The sequence below is a fragment of the Ammodytes marinus genome (assembly GCF_949987685.1).
Source record: "Ammodytes marinus genome assembly, chromosome: 9".
In the NCBI taxonomy this organism is placed as follows: domain Eukaryota; kingdom Metazoa; phylum Chordata; class Actinopteri; order Uranoscopiformes; family Ammodytidae; genus Ammodytes; species Ammodytes marinus.
In genome coordinates this window covers 7,449,664-7,472,403 of record NC_137213.1, presented here as the reverse complement: position 1 = coordinate 7,472,403, position 22,740 = coordinate 7,449,664, and the positions used below count along the sequence as shown (strand labels likewise).

Genomic DNA, 22,740 nt, shown 5'->3' with positions numbered 1-22,740 from the left:
ATTAATGAAGACTCAGTTCAATTAACTGTCCTGAGTAAGCCACTAGTAATATATAATAGAAGAATAGAATATGATTGAAATGGTCTGCGCCTTGTAGACGCGCGCGCTTGTGTTCGATACCATCAATGATCGATTGAGTTGGACTGCAGACAAGATGGCCGCGGACTGTCAACCGTGATAATTCTCACTCTCTTGTTATTTTCCGATGATATTGGCGAATATTTGAACACCGCTCGCAGAAATGGGTCTATCGCAGAGCTCAGAAGTGTCCGAAGGAGGAACGTATGGCTACCATGTGCACGGTGTAAGACTTTAAACGTGTTATTAAGTTTCCTTTGTGTTGGCAGCGGCGAGGACAGCAGCTTATCATGACTGTGTGCTAACAGACGGCTAAATGCTGCAGTGCTACTGGTAAAACCTGATGAGGTGGCACTGTTTACATGGTGTGCCGAGTTGACAGAGCAGCTGAAAGTTGTATTTATTCATTTAATCATTAAGCCTGAAGTCAGACTTGTAACTTGCTACAAATAAAGACACTTATCAGTCCTGAACCCACCGAGCCTATAGTTATTTCAGTGCTCTAACTCATTCTGGAACAAGTCGTTCTATTCAAGATGAAGCTAATGCCATGACTAATATGTTGGTTCGGCTGATGGCAAATTAGTCGGACAAAAAAAAGCTTGTTTTGTCAAACCAACTGTCCAAATCTGCTTGGGCTACGGGAAACTTAACAAATACTTATTAATCAAAAATATATTAGTTTAATCAGCCATTGTCGGGATAGATAAAGATTGTTTTTGGATCGCCTACATAAATCCATAATAAAAATTAATCACTTCTTGCATCTGTTGACTGTATGGTGCAGTTGGCAAAACTTTGTGCGATTTAGATGCCCTTTCATTGTAATGAGAAATCTCCTCATTTCATAACTTGAGTTTAAAAATCATAATGCTTGTTTCAATTTTGACAGGTGCAGCCGGATTCCCCAGCAGAGAAGGCCGGGCTGCAGCCCTTCTTCGACTTTATTCTGTCTCTGGACAACAAAAGACTTGTAAGTTTATCTATTTCTTTCACTGTTGTCAAAATCACGACGCTGAAGTTGGCAGCTGATTCGCAGCAGCCGATTCGGCAGTTAAGGAAAAGTTAAGGGATTCTTAAGGAGCGGCGAAGTGACTGATTCTCCGTTGTTTAACCTCCTAAATCGCCGCAATAAAGCCACATTCATTAGTCTAGATTATCTAAGAGAGTCTAACCATTCTTTAAAAACAGTTTAAAATTGATTTAACCTTTATTAAGTTTGTTTAAAAGAAAGAGAGGGGAGATTTCACAGCTTTTTTTGGGGTCTAGACCGCATTAGAACTGGTCCTGATTGAAAACCACTGCACCTAGACTCTTCAAATCTGGACTAGAATATCACAGTGAGGCTATACATCAGGGGTCCCCAAACTTTTTTCACTGAGGCCACATACAGAAAAATCTACGAAAGGTCGGGCCACTTTGCAAAAATAACACATTTATCAGGACATGTAGCTGCTCTGTTGTTTAGTTTCATAGTGTCTTCGTAAATTGTAATCCTTCTTCACGGCAACACTTTCCTTGCACATCAAACAGACACATTTCCCCTCTTGTTAATATGCCAATGATACACCCAGTGTTTTCTGCCTTTGCGTCCAATGTCCAGCAGGGTGAAAATAGTATCCAGCCGAGGTCCCGACCCTCCTAAGGGGGTCCGGGGGTATGACCCCCCGGGAGATTTTTTAAAGTTTTTAAAGCGAAATGCATGAATCTGGTGCACTTTGAGAGGGAAATTAAGAGGCTAAATCTGAAGAATTTTGTATGAAAAAAAAATGGAGACACTGTGTCAGATGAATTAGAAGCTATTGGAGAGGGACACATAGATTTTCCATAATAATATTAATTTAAAATAAAATATTATGCAGGGTCCTCTGGGAGGGGCTTGTTGCTCATTTTCTTTTATGGGACATATTTCTCTGTAATATAATGAGTGCATTTAAATTATTTAAAAATTAAAAGCGCCATATTACATTATATTTTTAAAATGTGCCACGGGCCAATCAATCAGTGTTTGACACCCCTGCACTAGTGGGTTAACTAAGAAATGCAACAAAAAAAAAAATAATAAAAAAAAAAAAAAAAAATTCAAAGGGCCATATTACATTATCTTTTTAAAATCGGCCGCGGGCCAATAAAAAGCGGGCCGCGGGCCGCATTTGGCCCGCGGGCCGTAGTTTGGGGACCCCTGCTATACATTATAGAAAACATAGTTTCTGATTTGTGAAACGCTTTTTTGGGGTCTAGACCGCATTTGAACTGGTCCTGATTGAAGACCACTGCAGCTAGACTCTTCAAATCTGGACTAGAATATCATAGTGAAGCTATAGATTATAGAAAACATAGTGTCTGATTTGTGAAACTTTTTTTCTATTTGTGAAAATGAAATAAAGGCAAACGCTTTTTTGGGGTCTAGACCACATTAGAACTGGTCCTGATTGAAAACCACTGCACCTAGACTCTTCAAATCTGGACTGCATTATCACAGTGAGGCTATACATTTTGGAAAACATAGTTTCTGATTTGTGAAACTTTAACCCTATTTGTGAAAATTCAATGAAGGCACATGTCAATGCTTTTTTGGGGTCCAGACCGCATTAGAACTGGTCCTGATCGAAAACCACTACACCTAGACTCAACAAGAGAAAGAGCAGGCTTCTAGTACAGGCATTTTGTGAGAAAATATGGGTGGACCTCTCAAAAATTGCAACAGAAGCCATTTCAACTGTTTTTGACTCATGAATATGTAATTAATAACATACTAAAAGTCTTAAGGAATCCAAGTGGTGGAAAGTTATTTTCTAAGGGGTTTCTTAACCACACCTTTATGTCAATTTTCGGCTTCCTAAAGTACTGTTTTATGGTAGAGGGGATATGTGCAAAATTGTTAACCCCTTCAGAAAAGCTTGAAACTTGGTACACTTATACAGTTTGGGGCTCTGAACATTTTCAGATATTAAGCCATTGCAAAATTGAATCATGGTTGCCATGGAGACCATTTTACTTTCCGCCATAGCCTAATTATGCATTTTTCATCACAACTCCTGAACCAAACATAATACCACATAACTAGTGATGTCTAACCCTATGTTTTCATAGTCAGGGATTACTATGATACCACATACAACATCATAGACAGTTAAGGTCAATAGTTAAGGGTGAATCCAATGTTAATTTTTATTTATTTATACATACATTCTTTTCTGATATCCACACAAATCGTTCATTACTGTCCATATCAACCGACAACTTTGTTTAACAAGAGATATGGTACAATGCATGTGAAATTAAATGATAACTATGAAGTCATAATATTAATTTAATTTAATTTTCTTGCCATAAATGTATTAAACGTTTTCAAGATAACAATGTCAAGTTATTTTTGGGTAATTTTTGCCTTTATTAGTTAGAGAGAGAGATCAGAACCATATGACCCGACAGCAGACCTGGAACTCATATGGAAAACTGCCATCCTGTTTGTCTCACAAAGGCCAGCATGGTCTAGCATGATGCAATTTGCACAGCATGGCAATCACCTGGGGAAAACATCCTTTGTGTTTACCCCATTGGTTGATATGAGACGTAGTGACCCTACATGCATCTACAGGGTTCTCAACTTTTGGAAATTGTTTAGAGTGAGACAGAAGCGGATTTCCCATGCGAGCGCGCGATGTGCGCGAGCGAAATTTTATTGTGTTTATTTATTAATTTAAAGCATAATAATGGTTTTTAACACAAGTTCAGTTCAATATAATTTCTTTGTTTTAGTTAAAATATAGCCTATTGTAGTAATTTTATGATGAAAGTATAACTGGATTAATACCAAATGCCAGACTAGTGAGATGGGTGTAGGCCTAGGGTAGTTGTTCGGGGTAGTTATTTCAGTAAAACTCTTAGTTCAGTTCAGCAAATATGGATACTGGATATTACTGATGCTCGCTGTTGTAGCTTCGAGTGGCAGATTTTGAGGCCTTCAGGATAGGGGTTTTCTGGCTCCCACTTGAAGCACTGTGGCTCCACACCAGCCATTTAGACCATCATAATGGAGGACAATGTTCCTTCTAGGGCTAGTCTGTTTCTGGTGCTGGTGAAGACCAACCATGGAGAAGACTCTTTCGGCGTCCGCATTTGAATGTGGGAGCACTAAAACCAACTTGGCCCCTCAACTGGTAGGTGAAAAATCAAAAAGCAAGTGCAAAACAAAAGCATTATTAGCTATGTCTTATGGGCTTCATGAGGGGCCTCTAAGGCCCCCACACACATACAGGAATAAACTTTCTACATGTAAATTATATACTGTTCATAAAAAGTAGCTTTCCACCCTGTATCTGTTGCAATGGGCCCCTCCATCATATAACATGGGTCTGCAGACCAATCTTCTGAAATGTTTTTACAGTTGCAGAGTAAAGAGTGCTGCCTGTTTAAGAAAAATAATGTTCCTTCTGCAGCTCAAGATTTGATTTAAATCTAAATTTTCCAGATAGATTTTTCAGATCGATGCATTTTACTTTAAAACTGTACCAATTTTCTTCCAGGGGGGCATGCCCCCGGACCCCCCAACAAGGTACAGGATATCTCCCACAGTATCCCAACATCCTGTGGGAAACACTGACTCCCTTAATATGTTTATGCCAGTAAACGTATGTATCTTTGCGGAAAAGTCAATGTAACTGACTGGATAGGGAGGGGGGCGGGCGGGGGGGCTTTAAGAGTCTGGGCCTATTATCTCATAATCCGTCTATGAACCAACTAGTTTCCACAATCTTTTTTATTTTTGCGGGGAGCATGCACAAGCATTATTCATAGAAGAAAATAAAAAATAAATGTGGGGGGCCCCACACAGGGTCTTGAAACGGGCCCCGAGATCGTTAGGACCGCCCCTGCACGCTTGTCGTGTAGCCTGACGAAACGCTGCGCCTTCTCTCTGCCCGCTCGGCTCTCGCAGAATGCATTAGTGGGCGCAACAAACGCCACGGCCCGTGTGAAACGGCCTTAACTACTGAACGAAGGAAATCAAATTAGTTTTCCCCCCAAAAAACGAATGAGTTTTTCCCCAAAAAACGGGACAAATTGTGTCCCGGGAGAGATTTTTCTTTCCTCGGGACAGCTGGTGAAAAAATAGAACAATTTCGGGAAAAACGGGACGGGTGGCAACCATAGATAGTATAAATAAGGTGGCAACACTAGGTGATGGTGGTGAAGGCCAGGATTTATCGAAGCTATAGGCTATATATAAAAAAAATTGTTTGGCAGAGTTATAATTTGCGTGAGAAATGCAAGGTGTGGCGTGGAGCGTGTGAATTGCCTGAAATGCGTGTCTCACTCTCATTGCGTGAGGGTTGAGAACCCTGCATCTACTCCGCATGTAAGTTCCTATGTGAACATGCCCACTGCCACAATTCCACCCCAATCATCAAATTTTATCAACCACTGGTGGAAGGCATTTCTAATGAAAGCAGCTGAGCCAGAGGTTAGTGACATGGGGGCTTCCACACTGATATTAGTTGTTGGGGTCCATTGGGCATGTTATGGTTGATGCTGGCAAGAGGAAGTGATAATGATTTTCTATGCAGCCGTTGTGCACATTATGACAGGGAAGATGCTAGGATTGGATTTGCATTGAAAGAGTCCTTAATTGCCTGATTCTGCCTGATGCACTTGTTGTAACTCCCCATTAGCTGCAAGGAGATCCAAAATACTATGATGAAGAGATGTCATCAGCAAATGATACCTGCTGGGGATCGTTTATAAAACTCTGGTGTCAATTAAGTTGCTGCAATATATGCAAAGCTGATAGACGATGTCTGCAGAGAAGGCGTGCCATTCTGATGTGATTCTCAGAATAAGATGACTTCTCGAATGCAAAACTGAATCCTTAAAATCCATTGGTAGACATATTTTGCAAGGTTCTGAGAATTGGGAACTTCACCTTGAAACAATATCAGAAATGCTTCCTTTCATGGCAGTATCAGGGCATAATCTCTACACAAAATCAGCTCACATCTACAGTATGTGCAGACAGGGCCGCCCATAAGGGGTAGAAAGTGTGAAGGCTTTCTAGGGCCCAGCCACTTGGGGGGCCCATGGTCTTTGGAAGCCAAGAACCTACCTAGATAACCTTTATTTTTAGATTTTTAGATATTTATGTCAATATCTATTCAAAGTTGGGTGTTTACACAGAGCCGCGGCTCCACTTAAGGCCATTTAAAAAGCAGTAGAAAAGCTACTTGTGTCTGGGTGTGGTTGTGAAAAGTAGTTGTACCCCATGAAAAAACAGGTTGGGTACCTTTTGTAGTTCTTCTACATTCTTATAAACAGGACAGGCTAGTTACTCTGTCATTGTCCTGAGTCTACAAACAGGTTTAAATGATCTCTTCCCATAAAATACATTTTTGTGAAAAAGAATTTCCCTTTGGGGACTATAACTTCTAAAGGCTTTGACATAAGTCTTCAGGTTGACACGGCCAGCCAGGTCTGACCAGTTTTTCAGAAACCTGGCCAATCGACCAACCAGCCGGGTCATACCACAATGAAGCTGACGAGCAGCATCATCCTGTTTTAATCATTGTAACCACCAAGGAATTTGTTGTTGATGTTAATTTTTAAGCGTTATTTATTTCAACAATACCACCAAAATATTTCAAATGATTTATTGTCATCAACAATCAACAACAAATTCTTCACACAAAAAAGAAAAAAAAGGCGGTTCTCTACATGAATAACCAAACCAACCTACCCTTCAAAACTATAAAGTTGGCCTATATTTGGTTGCAACATTTAGGCTTAGTTCATTCTGCTCTCATCACTGCAAAATTACTGAAAACATTACTGAAATCATTACAAAAAATGTCTTAATCTTTGAACACAAATCTGTTCCTTCAGTTATTTCCAACTTCTTTGTGCCTTGTATCTTTCTTTGCATTAAGAACTTTTTAAGGTCTATTTTCATTTTTTATTTTTAGAAACAATACAGAAAGCAGGACCATGGTGGTTACAATGATTAAAACAGGATGATGCTGCTCGTCAGCTTCATTGTGGTATGACCCGGCTGGTTGGTCAATTGGCCAGGTTTCTGAAAAACTGGTCAGACCTGAAGACTTATGTCAAAGCCTTTTGTTTGTAGACTCAGGACAATGACAGAGTAACTAGCCTGTCCTGTTTATAAGAATGTAGAAGAACTACAAAAGGTACCCAACCTGTTTTTTCATGGGGTACAACTACTTTTCACAACCACACCCAGACACAAGTAGCTTTTCTACTGCTTTTTAAATGGCCTTAAGCGGAGCCGTGGCTCTGTGTAAACACCCAACTTTGAATAGATATTGACATAAATATCTAAAAATCTAAAAATAAAGGTTATCTAGGTAGGTTCTTGGCTTCCAAAGACCATGGGCCCCCCAAGTGGCTGGGCCCTAGAAAGCTTTCACACTTGTATACCCCTTATGGGCGGCCCTGTCTGCACACACTGTAGATGTGAGCTGATTTTGTGTAGAGATTATGCCCTGATACTGTCATGAAAGAAAGCATTTCTGATATTGTTTCCCAATTCTCAGAAACTTGCAAAATATGTCTACCAATGGATTTTAAGGATTCAGTTTTGCATTCGAGAAGTCATCTTATTCTGAGAATCACATCAGAATGGCACGCCTTCTCTGCAGACATCGTCTATCAGCTTTGCATATATTGCAGCAACTTAATTGACACCAGAGTTTTATAAACGATCTCCAGCAGGTATCATCTGCTGATGACATCTCTTCATCATAGTATTTTGGATCTCCTTGCAGCTAGGGCTGCACGATATGGACAAAACTTCATATCCCGATATTTTTAGGCTGACTGGCGATATACGATATATATCTCGATATAAAGCTTTTGAGGAAAAACATATAGATTTTCAATAGATATTTTCATATAAAATAGCTTAAGCATTAATATAACATTTCAAGAGGTGTGTCCTGTATTTTCTGGTCTCATGATGTGTGAAGCTATTTATTAATTTGTTAAATAATGAATTAGGCCTACACATTTTACATTAAAATGATTCTGATACATGAGCCATGACATTTAGCCTATAATATTACAAATGCAATGATAAAAAGTCTGCATGGAGGTATTGAAAAACATCAGTTCTGTTTTATTGACATCAGGACAGCAGAAAGTCTACACATCTTCCACTACAGGCTAAAACACATTCACTTCCAACTGCACCTTGGCTAAGAAGAATATGATGGTCTAAAAAAAATTTATAAAATAGCTTGAAGCTAATAAGCTACATGCTTCTTGCTGTTCTGGGTTTGCTCCCTCATGGTTGAATTAACTAATTGGAAGTCGCTTTGGACACAGTGTCAGCTTTTTCAATGTAAAGTTATGTGTTGACAGTCCTTAGAAACGCTGCCGATGAATGTCAGAACGCCGATTGTCCAACCTAAAACTAGTTACCCGCGCTACTTCATGCTGCTGTTGTAAATGCTAGAAGAGATTGGCAGTGCTTTGCAACGTTTGCAACGTGTTTCTGTCATTCTCTACAAACGCCCCGCTTCTGCAACTCGTCTGTTCTTTTAAATCAGAGCCGATTCCAAGTAAACGAGCCGTTGTTATATTGCCGTTTGGTTTAATTCTACCGGCGCTGTGTCACTATGCCTAGCTAGCTTCCCTCCATGCTTGTTGTGTTGTGAACGGAGCGGAGTGAGGAGAATGTGCGGACTGCGCATGTGCAGAAAATCAGAGAGGGGAGGGGGAGGGCTCACTCCTCTGGAAGTCTCACACACACAGACACTTCATGCGATGCGAGGAAAACACAGACGTTCGAGGCAGAAACTAATTATTTTAGCGCAGAATGACGTGTATCGATGTAAACGATAGTGTCCAATTTTGTATCCCCTTTGGATTTATATCGATATATCTTACAAACTCGATATATCCTGCAGCCCTACTTGCAGCTAATGGGGAGTTACAACAAGTGCATCAGGCAGAATCAGGCAATTAAGGACTCTTTCAATGCAAATCCAATCCTAGCATCTTCCCTGTCATAATGTGCACAACGGCTGCATAGAAAATCATTATCACTTCCTCTTGCCTTTGTGAGACAAACAGGATGGCAGTTTTCCATATGAGTTCCAGGTCTGCTGTCGGGTCATATGGTTCTGATCTCTCTCTCTAACTAATAAAGGCAAAAATTATCATGGTGCAATTCGAGACACGGCCCATGACATTCTCCAGTTCCTCCAGGAAATGTTGGAGGTGGGCAAATCTCCCTCGACATTGAGGGGAATAGTGGCAGCCATAAAGGCAGCCCGTATTGGACCTCGGAAGCTGGCAGAAGGCTGTTGCGACCTTATTGCTCAGTTTCTTAGAGGTGCTCGTAGGGTTACTCCACATCGCAGAAGGCCAGCTGTCCCCCCATGGGATTTGGAGGTGGTGCTGTTGGTCTTGCAGAATGAGCCATTCGAGCCCCTGGATACAGCTAGGCTACAATGGCTTTCTCTCAAGACAGCGTTTTTGCTCGCAATTAATATGGGAGAGCTGCATGCTCTTTCAGTGCATGAGGACTGCTGCCGCTTCTTGCCAGGTGGTGCTGGGGTGGTGCTGCGCCCGAACCCTGCATTCCACCCTCAAGTCTGTTCTGAGTCCCACGCCGGTCGATCTATTGAGCTGCACCCTTTCCACCCTCCTCAGGAAGGTGAAGCAGGGTGGAGTCACTACTGTGCCCAGTCAGGGCCCTAACAGTGTATCTGCATCGGACACGTGGCCATAGGACAACGGACCAGCTCTTTGTCTGTTACAAGCCCAACCGTCTTGGACAGCCAGTCTCCAAGACCAGGCTTGCCCACTGGGTTGTGGATGCTATCCAGCAGGCATATGAGAGGGCAGTCAAGCCGACCCCAGTAGGGGTGCGGGCGCACTCCACACGGGGCATTGCTACGTCATGGGCCCTATGGCAAGGGGCCCCTCTATCGGAGATTCGTACGGCGGCCTCTTGGTTGACCCTGTCGACTTTTATCCGGTTCTACTGCATGAATGTGGCAGCCAGCACCCCATTCTTGGAGCGAGTGCTGGGCTCAATGCAGCAGGACGGGCGCGTTTGGGCAAGGCCATCTACCCATTCATGGCTGGCTTTAGCGTCTTGCAGGGCCAGATTAGCCTTTGTAGCGTCTGGCGCCTTGGCGAGGAGTGTGTACATATGTATAATTGTAAATAGTTCCTTTATACTGGGCACATGGGTGAACACTGGTGGTGGTGACGTGTCATTCGAACTCAACTGCCTTTTTTTATTTAGGCTCCTGCAGGAGCAGCTGGGTCTGCTTGGTTTCCTCGCGGTGTGTCTTACAGAAGTCCCCGTACATATGGAATATGTAAGGTGGAGAGATAGTCTTGACACGATAGAGAACGGTTGGTTACGTTGTATCCCAGGTTCTCTGAGTGGAGAGACTATCTCTCCAGCCAAGATGCCGCTCAGAAACGCGTTCCAATCAAGGTTCAAACCGAAGAGGCCACACGTGTGTAGTTTATATAGCCAATGCCATGGCAGGCGAATCATGCGTGGCCGCCACAAGTGATGTGTCTTAAAGAGTATCCACGTCAACTGCCCCTGTGGGGGTCAGTCCCCGTACATATGGAATATGTAGGGTGGAGAGATAGTCTCTCCACTCAGAGAACCTGGGTTACAACGTAACCAACCGTTCTCTGCATGTCACTCCCCTCTCTGCCCCATTTCAACTCTGTCTCTACACTGTCAATAAAGCATAAAAATGCCCAAAAAATATCTTTAAAAAATAGAACAAAAAAAAAATATATAAAGACATCAGCTTCAATCAGGACCAGTTCTAATGCAGTCTGGACCCCAAAAAAAACTTGAAATGTAACTTTATTGCATTTTCACAAATAGGAAAAAAGGTTCACAAATCAGAAACTATGTTTTCCATAATGTATAGCCTCTCTGTGATATTCTAGTCCAGATTTGAAGAGTCTACGTGCAGTGGTTTTCAATCAGGACCAGTTCTAATGCGGTCTGGACCCCTAAAAACCATTAAAATGTGCATTCTTTGCATTTTCACAAATAGAATAAAAGTTTCACAAATCAGAAACTATGTTTTCTATAATCTATAGCCTCACTGTGATATTCTAGTCCAGATTTGAAGAGTCTAGTTGCAGTTGTTTTCAATCAAGACCAGTTCTAATGCGGTCTGTACCCCAAAAACGCCTTGACATGTGCCTTTATTTCATTTTCACAAATAGAAGAAAAGTTTCACAAATCAAAAACTATGTTTTCCATAATCTATAGCCTCACTATGATAATCTAGTCAATATTTGAAGTTTAGATGCAATGGTTTTCAATCAGGACCAGTTCTAATGCGGTCTGGACCCAAAAAAAAACTTGAAATGTAACTTTATTGCATTTTCACAAATAGGAAAAAAGTTTCACAAATCAGAAACTATGTTTTCCATAATGTATAGCCTCTCTGTGATATTCTAGTCCAGATTTGAAGAGTCTACGTGCAGTGGTTTTCAATCAGGACCAGTTCTAATGCGGTCTGGACCCAAAAAAAACCTTGAAATGTATCTTTATTGCATTTTCACAAATAGGAAAAAAGTTTCACAAATCAGAAACTATGTTTTCCATAATGGATAGCCTCTCTGTGATATTCTAGTCCAGATTTGAAGAGTCTAGGTGCAGTGGTTTTCATTCAGGACCAGTTCTAATGTGGTCCAGATGCAAAAAAAAGCGTTGACATGTGCCTTTATTTCATTTTCACAAATAGAAAAAAAGTTTCACAAATCAAAAACTATGTTTTCAATAATCTATAGCCTCACTATGATAATCTAGTCCAGATTTGAAGAGTCTAGGTGCAGTGGTTTTCAATCAGGACCAGTTCTAATGTGGTCTAGACCCCAAAAAAGCCTTGACATTTGCCTTTATTTAATTTTCACAAATAGAAAAAAAGTTTCACAAATCAGAAACTATGTTTTCCATAATATATAGCCTCACTATGATATTCTAGTCCAGATTTGAAGAGTCTAGGTGCAGTGGTTTTCAATCAGGACCAGTTCTAATGCGGTCTGGACCCCTAAAAACCATTAAAATGTGCATTCTTTGCATTTTCACAAATAGAAAAAAAGTTTCACAAATCAGAAACTATGTTTTCTATAATGTATAGCCTCTCTGTGATATTCTAGTCCAGATTTGAAGAGTCTAGGTGCAGTGGTTTTCAATCAGGACCAGTTCTAATGTGGTCTAGACCCCAAAAAAGCCTTGACATTTGCCTTTATTTAATTTTCACAAATAGAAAAAAAGTTTCACAAATCAGAAACTATGTTTTCCATAATATATAGCCTCACTATGATATTCTAGTCCAGATTTGAAGAGTCTAGGTGCAGTGGTTTTCAATCAGGACCAGTTCTAATGCGGTCTGGACCCCTAAAAACCATTAAAATGTGCATTCTTTGCATTTTCACAAATAGAAAAAAAGTTTCACAAATCAGAAACTATGTTTTCTATAATGTATAGCCTCTCTGTGATATTCTAGTCCAGATTTGAAGAGTCTAGGTGCAGTGGTTTTCAATCAGGACCAGTTCTAATGTGGTCTAGACCCTAAAAAAGCGTTGACATGTGCCTTTATTTCATTTTCACAAATAGAAAAAAAGTTTCACAAATCAGAAACTATGTTTTCTATAATGTATAGCCTCTCTGTGATATTGTAGTCCAGATTTGAAGGGTCTAGGTGCAGTGGTTTTCAATCAGGACCAGTTCTAATGTGGTCTAGACCCCAAAAAAGCGTTGACATGTGCCTTTATTTCATTTTCACAAATAGAAAAAAAGTTTCACAAATCAGAAACTATGTTTTCTATAATCTATAGCCTCACTATGATAATCTAGTCAAGATTTGAAGAGTCTAGATGCAGTGGTTTTCAATCAGGACCAGTTTTAATGTGGTCCAGATGCAAAAAAAGCAGTGAAATCTCCCCTCTCTTTCTTTTAAACAAACTTAATAAAGGTTAAATCAATTTTAAACAGTTTTTAAAGAATGGTTAGACTCTCTTAGATAATCTAGACTAATTAATGTGGCTTTACTGCGGTTATTTAGGAGGTTAAACAACGGAGAATCAGTCACTTCGCCGCTCCTTAAGAATCCCTTAACTTTTCATTAACTGCCGAATCGGCTGCTGCGAATCAGCTGCCAACTTCAGCGTCGTGTCAAAATCAGTGAATATATGCTCATGAACCGCCTGTCTATACTGTGTGTGTGCTGAGAAAATAATCCAGTGTTAACTGTTAATACACAGCCAAGACTCTGTAAATAGGTGTATTACTGGATTACATAGGCAAGGCTGTGTATAAACAAACACCGGATTATTTTTCAGCAAATACAGTACATACAGGTAGCATATTGTGAGGAGATATTCGCTGATTTTGACAGAGTGATTTTGATTGAGTTCAGCGTATAGAAAACAGAAAGTTATTTCCTACTGCTACTGATTCCTCACACTACTGTTACAACCAGAATGAGGAGAATGATCAGCTGAAGGAGCTTCTTAAAGCCAACATGGAGCGAGTGGTGAAGATGGAGGTCTACAGCACCAAAACAACAAGTGTACGTGAGGTGGATGTGCAGCCCAGCACCATGTGGGGAGGACAGGGCCTGCTGGGGGCCAGTGTTCGCTTCTGCAGCTACCAAGGAGCCAATGAGAATGTCTGGCACGTTCTGGTGAGTTTCTTCATCATGAACCAGGAACACCAAACCTGTTTCACACGCAACTCTGATTTGAACCCCGCTCCAACTTCATATTTTTTCTATGCTAACTCCTTATTTCTTTTCCAAAAGGACGTGGAAGCCAACTCCCCCGCCACACTGGCAGGACTTCAGCCACACACTGACTACATTGTTGGAGCAGACCAAGTGTTGCAAGATGTAAGCTTGCTATAATTCATATAATGCTTTATTGCTACAATTTGGCTCTGATTTGCTTTATCTCATTACTCTTTGTGATAGATGATTGAGTTAATTTCAAGTTTCTGTTTTCCAGTCAGAGGACTTCTTCTCACTGATTGAGGCCCATGAAGGGAAGCCCCTGAAGCTGCTGGTGTACAACACACAGTCGGATGCCTGCAGAGAGGTGGTGGTCACGCCAAATGGAGCATGGGGAGGAGAGGGCAGGTATGCAACAGTACAAAGATACTTGAATTATCTTTCATATTAGAAATAGGATCCCTGTGTTGGGCACGGCTGGAATTAAAGGCTTTACAAATAGAAATATGCCTGCACATTGATTTTTTTCTAGTGTATATTTTCTTGAAATATATCAGCCATTGTTAAAGTACACACAGCATTGCGGCTGAACATCTACACTGAGACTTTTTTTTTGTGTTTTACGGCATTATTTTATGTTTTAATTGTTGAATTTTGCAATACTTGTGCTGCTGTGACTAATCTTGATGCATTTCAAAATGTTTGCTCTCAGTTTGGGTTGTGGCATCGGTTATGGCTACTTGCACCGAATTCCAGCACTTTCTGACATACCTACGGTGGAGCCTTCCACCTCTGTTCCTGAGGAGGAACCCTCTCCAAAGCTGCCTACCCACGGATACACTGAGGTAAATCTAATTCCACATTTGGTGCTGCAACTTAAAATCTTGATCTTGGACTAATTGATTATTTTCGTCAGTTAAGTGATTCATAATTTAGTTTTTTAAAGCTTAAACTCCTGTTTGAGTACCGTATTTTCCGCACTATAAGCCGCACTGGACTATAAGCCGCAGGTGTTATAATGTTTAATTACCATATGTAAGAGTTTGTGCACAGAGGGGATTGTCGGGGAAGAGATGGCTGCTTGAGGAAGCTCTCATTTATTAACATTTCAACAAACAAGTAGCATATTTGCACAACATATTCGAGTGTTACCATTTAGAGCAATAGTAGCTACTAGGGAGTAGCTACTATTCTCCAGTGATCGCTTGCATTCCTCGAGGATCAATCGATTCCTCGTTAAACTTTTTTCTATTTTTAGAACGCAACGCATCTGTCTGCAGAATAACGGTTCACCGCAATAAAGCGCTCAATGCTTATGTCAAACAGTCACAGTTGCCAAATGATATTAAGGATTTTTTTCCCACAAGTTTAAAACACCTTTTCCTCACTGAAAGTAATTAAATAGACGGGCCACAATTTAAACCGATCGAGTAGGTATGCGGTGGGGAGAAAAAAAGCATGGGCTGTAGTTGTAACAAAAAAAATCACCATTTAAAAAAAGAACGGCAGCAAATAATATAAAATGATTGTCCTACAATTTAAATACATATAAATAACTCACCAAAGCAGTAGACTTAGTAGCCTAGTTGTATATCCAACCGCGTAATGCTCATTCCGTGTCCGTGAATAGTTACCGCGACTAATTCCTCATTAACGGAACGTTATACCGGTCGGTTTTTGAATCTCATCCCCATATTCCATAGTTAAGGCTTCTTAACTGTTGTTGGCTCGGAGCGAATGTGCCTGAAGTAAGCCTCGCTTCTTCTTTACTTTTCTTTCCAAGTGGAGAGCACCTTGCATACTCACCTGTCCTGGAGTCTACTCATTACCAGTGTTGGGAATAACGCCGTTTAAAAGAACGGCGTTACGTAACGCCATTCTTTTTTCAGTAACGGGATAATCTAACTAATTACTTTTTCCGCCGTTACACCGCCGTTATCGTTACTGAACGTTAAATGCGGTGCGTTACTTTGAATTGATTGAATAAACGGTGTAATCCGAACGCACCCCTGGCTCCATACTACACAAACTGCTAGTGAGGAGACCGGTGTGTGGATGACATTAGAACTGTCAGTTAACGCCGTCACGTCAGCGCCTGTTTAGTGAAGTTTCTTTTTCTTTCTCTCTCTGTTGTGTGAGCTACGAGCGTGCACGTTGGCGCAGTAACCACCTATCAATCCACGATTGAAACGTGCTCTCCCTGAGTTTGTTTGCATCGCCCTTGTGAGTAAATGCATTGAGTTTCCCGATCTCTATAAATTATAATTTATGCACGCTATTAAACGGACGTGATTCGCCGGTTGCAACAGCTGTTTAGCGTGTCATCACGAGTAGTCCAGGCAAAATAGCGTTTTTCATAGAATAAATTGTAAAAGAATTTTTTTCAGCTCAGATAATTTCTATGAGGTGTCCAGAACAACATACTAAAAGTCCTAAGAAATCCTAGTTGGGGAAATATGTTTAATTCTCATCAATCCGAGATGTGTGCCAATAAGGCGAGACACCAATAAATCCCAATGGGGCTATTTTTTTCCTTTACTCCTATCAAAATGAAACTTTACACAATGAAAGTATCCATGAAAATTTAAATGTTTTGTATTAAAAGTTTCTTTGAAAATGTATTTTAATATGCAAATGAGCTATACACTAATCGTACATGCCCAAAATAAACCCAAATAGGTTTAATTTTTTCCTTTACTCCTACCACAATAAAACTTTACATAGTAAAAGTATACTTGAAAAGTAAAACATTTTGTATTACAAGTTTCTTTTTAAATGAATTTGAATATGCACATGAGCTCCACACTTATTGAATATCCAATCATCCTACTGCCAATGGGTGATGGCGATGCTGCTTTTAGACTGGCCTCTAACCTGAAAAACTGCCTGGCTTACTTATTACAGGTGCCTCTCATGAATTAGATCCCCCCCCAGCTAGTGTCATTTTTTACTTTTTTCAGTGCCATTCCCTTTCCAATGCCAAATAGACGAGACGTAGAATCACAGCCTGAAATGGCATGGAGAAAGAGGAGATTGTCACACACCTTGGGACCAATTAACTCACCTTTTGGAATTTTATTTATTTTGACTATCATTAATTAATTTTTATCAATACCAGTATTTTTTATATGAAATAACAGATTTTTGTTTATCAATTCCACATTTTTCTTTACCGGAAATCAATTGTTAAAACTGATAAAAAATAAATTATTTGACAAATTTTGTATGTGCAAAAGTTTGTGAACCCTGAGCTGCATTGCTTAAATGGAGCAGGTAAACACAATCAGGTGGGCCAAATTGAGTGATGAAATGGACCAATGTAATGAGAGATCTTTAGGGAAGTAATTGGGCGGCACCAGATAAAACAGAGATAAAACCAGGTCAGTGTAGGCCCACCAAAGTGAACCTATACAGATCAGACTTGCCAAAAGGGAAAGACAATCTCAGAGGATCTCAGGAAGAGAGATGTGATGTTGCACATTTGTCTGGGGACAGCTATACATTAATTTATTTGGTTCTTGTGCCATAAACAGCTTGTGTGCATTCAGATCAGTATGATGCAACAAGAGTACTAACAAGTCTGTGTCATCACCTACTGAGACTGTGTCTTTTGTTCTGGCAGAGGCAATGGCAGTTTGGACAATGAGCACATCTGCATCGTGCTTTGCATGGTTTGTGATACACCATTTTTTGTCTTACAAGTTTCTTTGAAAATGAATTTTAATATGCAAATGAGCTATGCACTAAATATAGGCTACCCAAAATATATCTGCATAGGCTTCATTTTTACCTTTACTCCTACCACATTAAAACTTTACACAATGAAAGTCTACATGAAAAGTAAAACATTTGTATTAGAAGTTAACCTATAATGGTCAAGGCTTTCCAGAAGGGGTTGGTCGAACGTCAGAACAGGGGTCACATCATACTGCAGAGCTTGAGTTGCCACACACCTCAATGTTGAGTATATGCAGGATTCATCACTGGGATCAAGATCAATCATTGGAAGTAATGTTACTGAAGCTCTCCCAGGGTGTTCATCTAGAAGATGCAGGATCTGCATCATACCAGACCATGATGGCCTTTGAGAGTGAAGGAGTAGGGATGTCTTCCACAAAACATCCAGCTGTGATGTTTTGTTATCTGCTGGCAACAGAGCCAGTGGCTGATACACAATAGGTTCACATATCGGAGGAATCATAAAGTACTGAATGTGTATGCGACCAACCGCAGCAATATCTGCAGCAGTCACTTGGATCTTTAAAGGAAAAAATTAAGCCTATGCGGATATATTTTGGGTAGCCTATATTTGATAAGTGTATAGCTCATTTGCATATTAAAATTCATTTTCAAAGAAACTTGTAAGATAAAAATGGTGTATCACAAACCATGCAAAGCACGATGCAGATGTGCTCATTGTCCAAATTGCCATTGCCTCTGCCAGAACAAAAGACACAGTCTCAGTAGGTGATGACACAGACTTGTTAGTACTCTTGTTGCATCATGCTGATCTGAATGCACACGAGCTGTTTCTGGCACCAGAACCAAAGAAAGCAACAAAAACAAGACGGATATGGTGCATAAAGTAGACAAAGGAGTTACTTGGTCCCAAGGTGTGTGACAATCTCCTCTTTCTCCATGCCATTTCAGGCTGTGATTCTACATCTCGTCTATTTGGCATAGGAAAGGGAATGGCACTAGCCTGGAACTCCAGACCTGCCACTAGGGCCAGGCGCTGGCAAATTAAATGTGCTGCGCCTGTTGGTCTGGGCACTCTCCATTGAAGCTCATTAAATATGTCAAGAAATCCTGAGCTGCGTTTTAATTGGTTCTATCTGATATGGGCGGGCCAGAGCCCTATGTATGGTGCTCTGGGGCCTCGACCCTTTACAATTTGGAAGACGGCACTCAAATCTTTCATTGGCAAGTAAGAGGAATGTTCTGTTTTGCCGACCGACCACGGCAAAAGTTCAATTCAACAGTTAACCCCGCTGTTCGCTAAACGAACGGGGCTTAATACGTCACATTGGTCATTGCTCTGATTGGATGTAGTGCTATCAAATTGCGTGCAGTGGTATTTGAAGAGACAAATCTAATTCATGAGAGGCACCTGTTATACCCCTGGCAGGTAAGCCAGGCAGTTTTTCAGGTTAGAGGCCAGTCTAAAAGCAGCATTGCCATCACCCATTGGCAGTACGATGATTGGATATTCAATAAGTGTGGAGCTCATGTGCATATTCAAATTCATTTAAAAAGAAACTTGTAATACAAAATGTTTTACTTTTCAAGTATACTTTTACTATGTAAAGTTTTATTGTGGTAGGAGTAAAGGAAAAAAATTAAGCCTATTTGGGTTTATTTTGGGCGTGTACGATTAGTGTATAGCTCATTTGCATATTAAAATACATTTTCAAAGAAACTTGTAATACAAAACATTTAAATTTTCATGGATACTTTCATTGTGTAAAGTTTCATTTTGATAGGAGTAAAGGAAAAAAATAGCCCCATTGGGATTTATTGGTGTCTCGCCTTATTGGCACACATCTCGGATTGATGAGAATTAAACATATTTCCCCAACTAGGATTTCTTAGGACTTTTAGTATGTTGTTCTGGACACCTCATAGAAATTATCTGAGCTGAAAAAAATTCTTTTACAATTTATTCTATTTTTGGCCCCAAAATGCCTTACTTTGCCTGGCCTAGAGCCGAATATTGCTATTGTTCTTTTCCTGGGATCTGTATGCTGCTGTGCTTGTTAAAGAAGGAAATAAACAGCGGATACATCCTTACTCCTCCTCTCATCGTCTCATGCTTCATAGTCTGACGTTTTTGGCCTGAAGTGGTGTTTTAGCTGACACCCCTGAAGTGAATCCAGTGATATAGCAGATCAGCACGGTACATTCAGCAGTTTCCTCTACTACTTTTGTTGAGAACAAAATACTGCAGGTGCAGGATAAACCTCTTGCTGTCTGTTGATGTGCAATACATATTGAAGGTGATGTAGCTTACAAGTAGGCCTACCTGTCTGTTCTACTCATTTCAACTGACTTGTGAAAACTGCTCAGAAAAATCAAAATTTTGACATATAGCAACTTTTTTTTTTACAGTAGGCTAACGCAAATAGTTACTTTCCCTGGTAACTAGTTACTTCTATTATAAAGTAATTCAGTTAGTAACTCAGTTACTTTTCGGAACAAGTAGTGAGTAACTATAACTAATTACTTTTTTAAAGTAACGTTCCCAACACTGCTCATTACTAACTGAGAGTAACAGGTGTCATCTCCCCTTTTTATAAACGTAACTTTATCATCTGCTTTGAAATAATTGGACAGATATATTCCTGAAAATGCCGTAGAGATTGGAGAACACAGGCTGCGTTGCAGTGGCACGGAGGTGGCAGTTATTTGCAGTTGCTGTTTGACACAACGCCCAGTTTATTGCACTTGCATCAAAATATTTAATTTTATTAAACTTTATTTTATCCGTTTTGTACACGTATATAACATTTTAATCCACCAATCGAGTTCATTTGAAACGAAGAGTACTCGATTACTAACGCCCATCCTTAGTAGCTACAGAACATATACTGTGCTGTGTAATAACAGGGTCGAAAAATGGGGAAAAAGTCGCGGCTTATAGTCCGAAGATTACGGTAGCTGAAATCAGCAAATGTTAAGCATGATTTTTTTTAAATATTAACTGTTTAACTCAAATGGTTGGTAACTGATTATTTCTGTCTGTTTTTAGGCACCTCTGGTGGCACCTTCAAGCCCAACTGAAGAAGTGTTAGACCTGGAGCAGGTGACTCTCCAGGAAGCTCCTCTACCTCCACCCATCCAGAGAGTCATGGACCCTGGTCAGTTCAGACATGCAGCGCTTTCAGAGGACGATCATTCACAACATATGTACAGTATACGGCTCTCTGAGTTCATACAAATCTTATCAGCAGGTGTTTTGTTTTTTGTTTCCAGGTTTCTCAGACTCTGAAGTTGCAGTAATGAACCCCGACCCCGCAGACTTGGTGGACAGACTGGAACTGTCCATGTCGTCCATCGACATGACCAACACAGCGCTGGCTATGCAGGAGGAGAAAGAAGAAGAGGAGAAGGAGGAGGAGAAAGACGGTGAAATCTCCGGCATTGGTAAGTTGGGACAGCAGCAGTTCATATCAGTTTCCTGGAGCTTTAACATATAGGGTTGGCTAAATTAATATGGACGTGTGTTTGTATTTCCTATTGTGCAGAGGAACTGGAAGACAGTGTGCTGCTTTCCTCATTGGCCGACAACCAGTATGATCCAGGAGAGCTGAGCTCCCAGGCCGCCGTGGACCTCACCGCTGACACTTTGTCGGATTCTGGCGTCCCACCAGCCGAAGCATCTCAACTCATCTCAGAGTGCACAGACCCATCCGTGTCTCTCTGCGAGTCTAGCGATAGCCCAGTACCACCTATAGGTTCATTGTCTCCCCCTGTAGAGTCCCCAGAGCCTCCTGCTGAGCCCTCTGTCCCCACTGAAGAGCCTCCCTGCCCGGCTCCTGTCGATCTCCTCCAATGCTCTGCTGAGACTGAGGTGACGGCAGACCATTCTCACGCGCAAACCTTCCAGGAGGAAACTGAGTCATCGGAGGTGGAGTTAGTGGAGTTAGTGGAGCCCGTAGATATGGCTCCTGCTCACAGCTGTAGTCATGACCATGAGGAGGAAGAAGTAGCAGAGCCGCCTCTCGAGTAAGCTTGCATCAGGCCATTTACAAAGTACACAAATGATAAGGGGAGCTGACAATCACTTGGACTTTTTTAAAGGAATACTATACAGGAAAATACAGGTAGAGGGAAAATGCTGTCTGATATAAAAGGCTCCTTCACCATGTCAGTTACACTACGTACGGAAACAAGCTCAAGCATTAGCATTTTAGTAGATAAAGAGGCACTGTAGGAATATCCTATTGGTTACATATGCGAGAACTTTAAAGTTACTGCTCATTTGTGCGCCAAGAAAGTTCTAATGTGCTCAGCGCGTTACTTCTCTCATGATAAGATTACACGGTGACAAGACTGCCTCTGGTTTAACATGAATACTTGAACTATTCCAAAGATAAACACATACAATAACTACAGCACAGACAAAGCTGCACCTTAATATCCGTAACACCACCACCGTTGCAGTCATTGATGCATCCGTTGTTGCTGTTTTAAATATTCCTGTAATACAGCTTTTAAGAATAGCTTGATTATGAGAGGGAAGTTTTACTCTAGTTTATGACCCAGGAAATGGATTTTAAACTGTTTTTATTGTGTTGTAAGGTCAAATGTTTGTCCTATACTTGTACTTTGTGGAACCAGTACAGGTTTTTACACCAGTTTTGATGAGGTCAGTACGTTTTAAACACTGTCTTTAATTTGATTTATTCAGCCAAGCCGATTGTGATGTTTCAAAAATAATTTGTACTGCTTGTATCGCTGCAATTATGTCCCCACGTGTCACTCAACACTATCCGTCTTGTATGTTATGTATACTTGTTGTGATCTATGCAACAGTGGACGAGCACTGCCTGTGACTTCACAGGTAATGGGTAAATTCAAGGGATGACAAACCTTTCAAGTATGTAAGAAGCAGCAGTTGTGCTGCTTGTGAGTCATTTCTTTTGGTTTCTCTAGGGGTCTTTTTAATGTTTTTCACATAACAGTCCAAGTAAGTGCTAGTGTGTAAAATAAGAAATTATTTTTGCAGATATTTTATCAATTAATTGTATGTTTTATTAGGAATGCGTGCAGTCTTTTGATGAATGTGAAAGGGGTGAATCTTTGATGTTAAACAATCATATCAGACATAAATGAAATTGTCCCTTGTTTTTCTTATTTCACACTGATCAGCATAACATTACAACTCAAACATCCATTTATAATTCCCATAAATCTGTCATTG

At 40.5% G+C, this 22,740-nt stretch overlaps 1 protein-coding gene across 1 annotated transcript; it reads left to right on the top strand.

Moving 5' to 3' along the window:
* The first annotated feature begins 161 nt into the window (after positions 1-161).
* Positions 162-22,645, top strand: LOC307255258 (Golgi reassembly-stacking protein 1-like). The gene is made up of 9 exons (XM_080033919.1): positions 162-304; positions 971-1,051; positions 13,572-13,775; positions 13,893-13,979; positions 14,095-14,225; positions 14,530-14,662; positions 20,566-20,674; positions 20,790-20,960; positions 21,062-22,645. Exons 1-9 carry the CDS (start codon positions 242-244, stop codon positions 21,544-21,546), a joined length of 1,464 nt encoding a protein of 487 aa, XP_079890045.1. The 5' UTR covers positions 162-241; the 3' UTR covers positions 21,547-22,645.
* Positions 22,646-22,740: the final 95 nt, after the last annotated feature.

Excerpts from the sequence above, each read along its gene's own strand:
- LOC307255258 (XM_080033919.1), top strand. The coding sequence starts at position 242 with ATGGGTCTATCGCAGAGCTCAGAAGTGTCCGAAGGAGGAACGTATGGC. Across the intron at positions 14,226-14,529 it reads GCATGGGGAGGAGAGGGCAG|TTTGGGTTGTGGCATCGGTT; the intron begins GTATGCAACAGT and ends GTTTGCTCTCAG. Across the intron at positions 20,961-21,061 it reads CGGTGAAATCTCCGGCATTG|AGGAACTGGAAGACAGTGTG; the intron begins GTAAGTTGGGAC and ends CCTATTGTGCAG.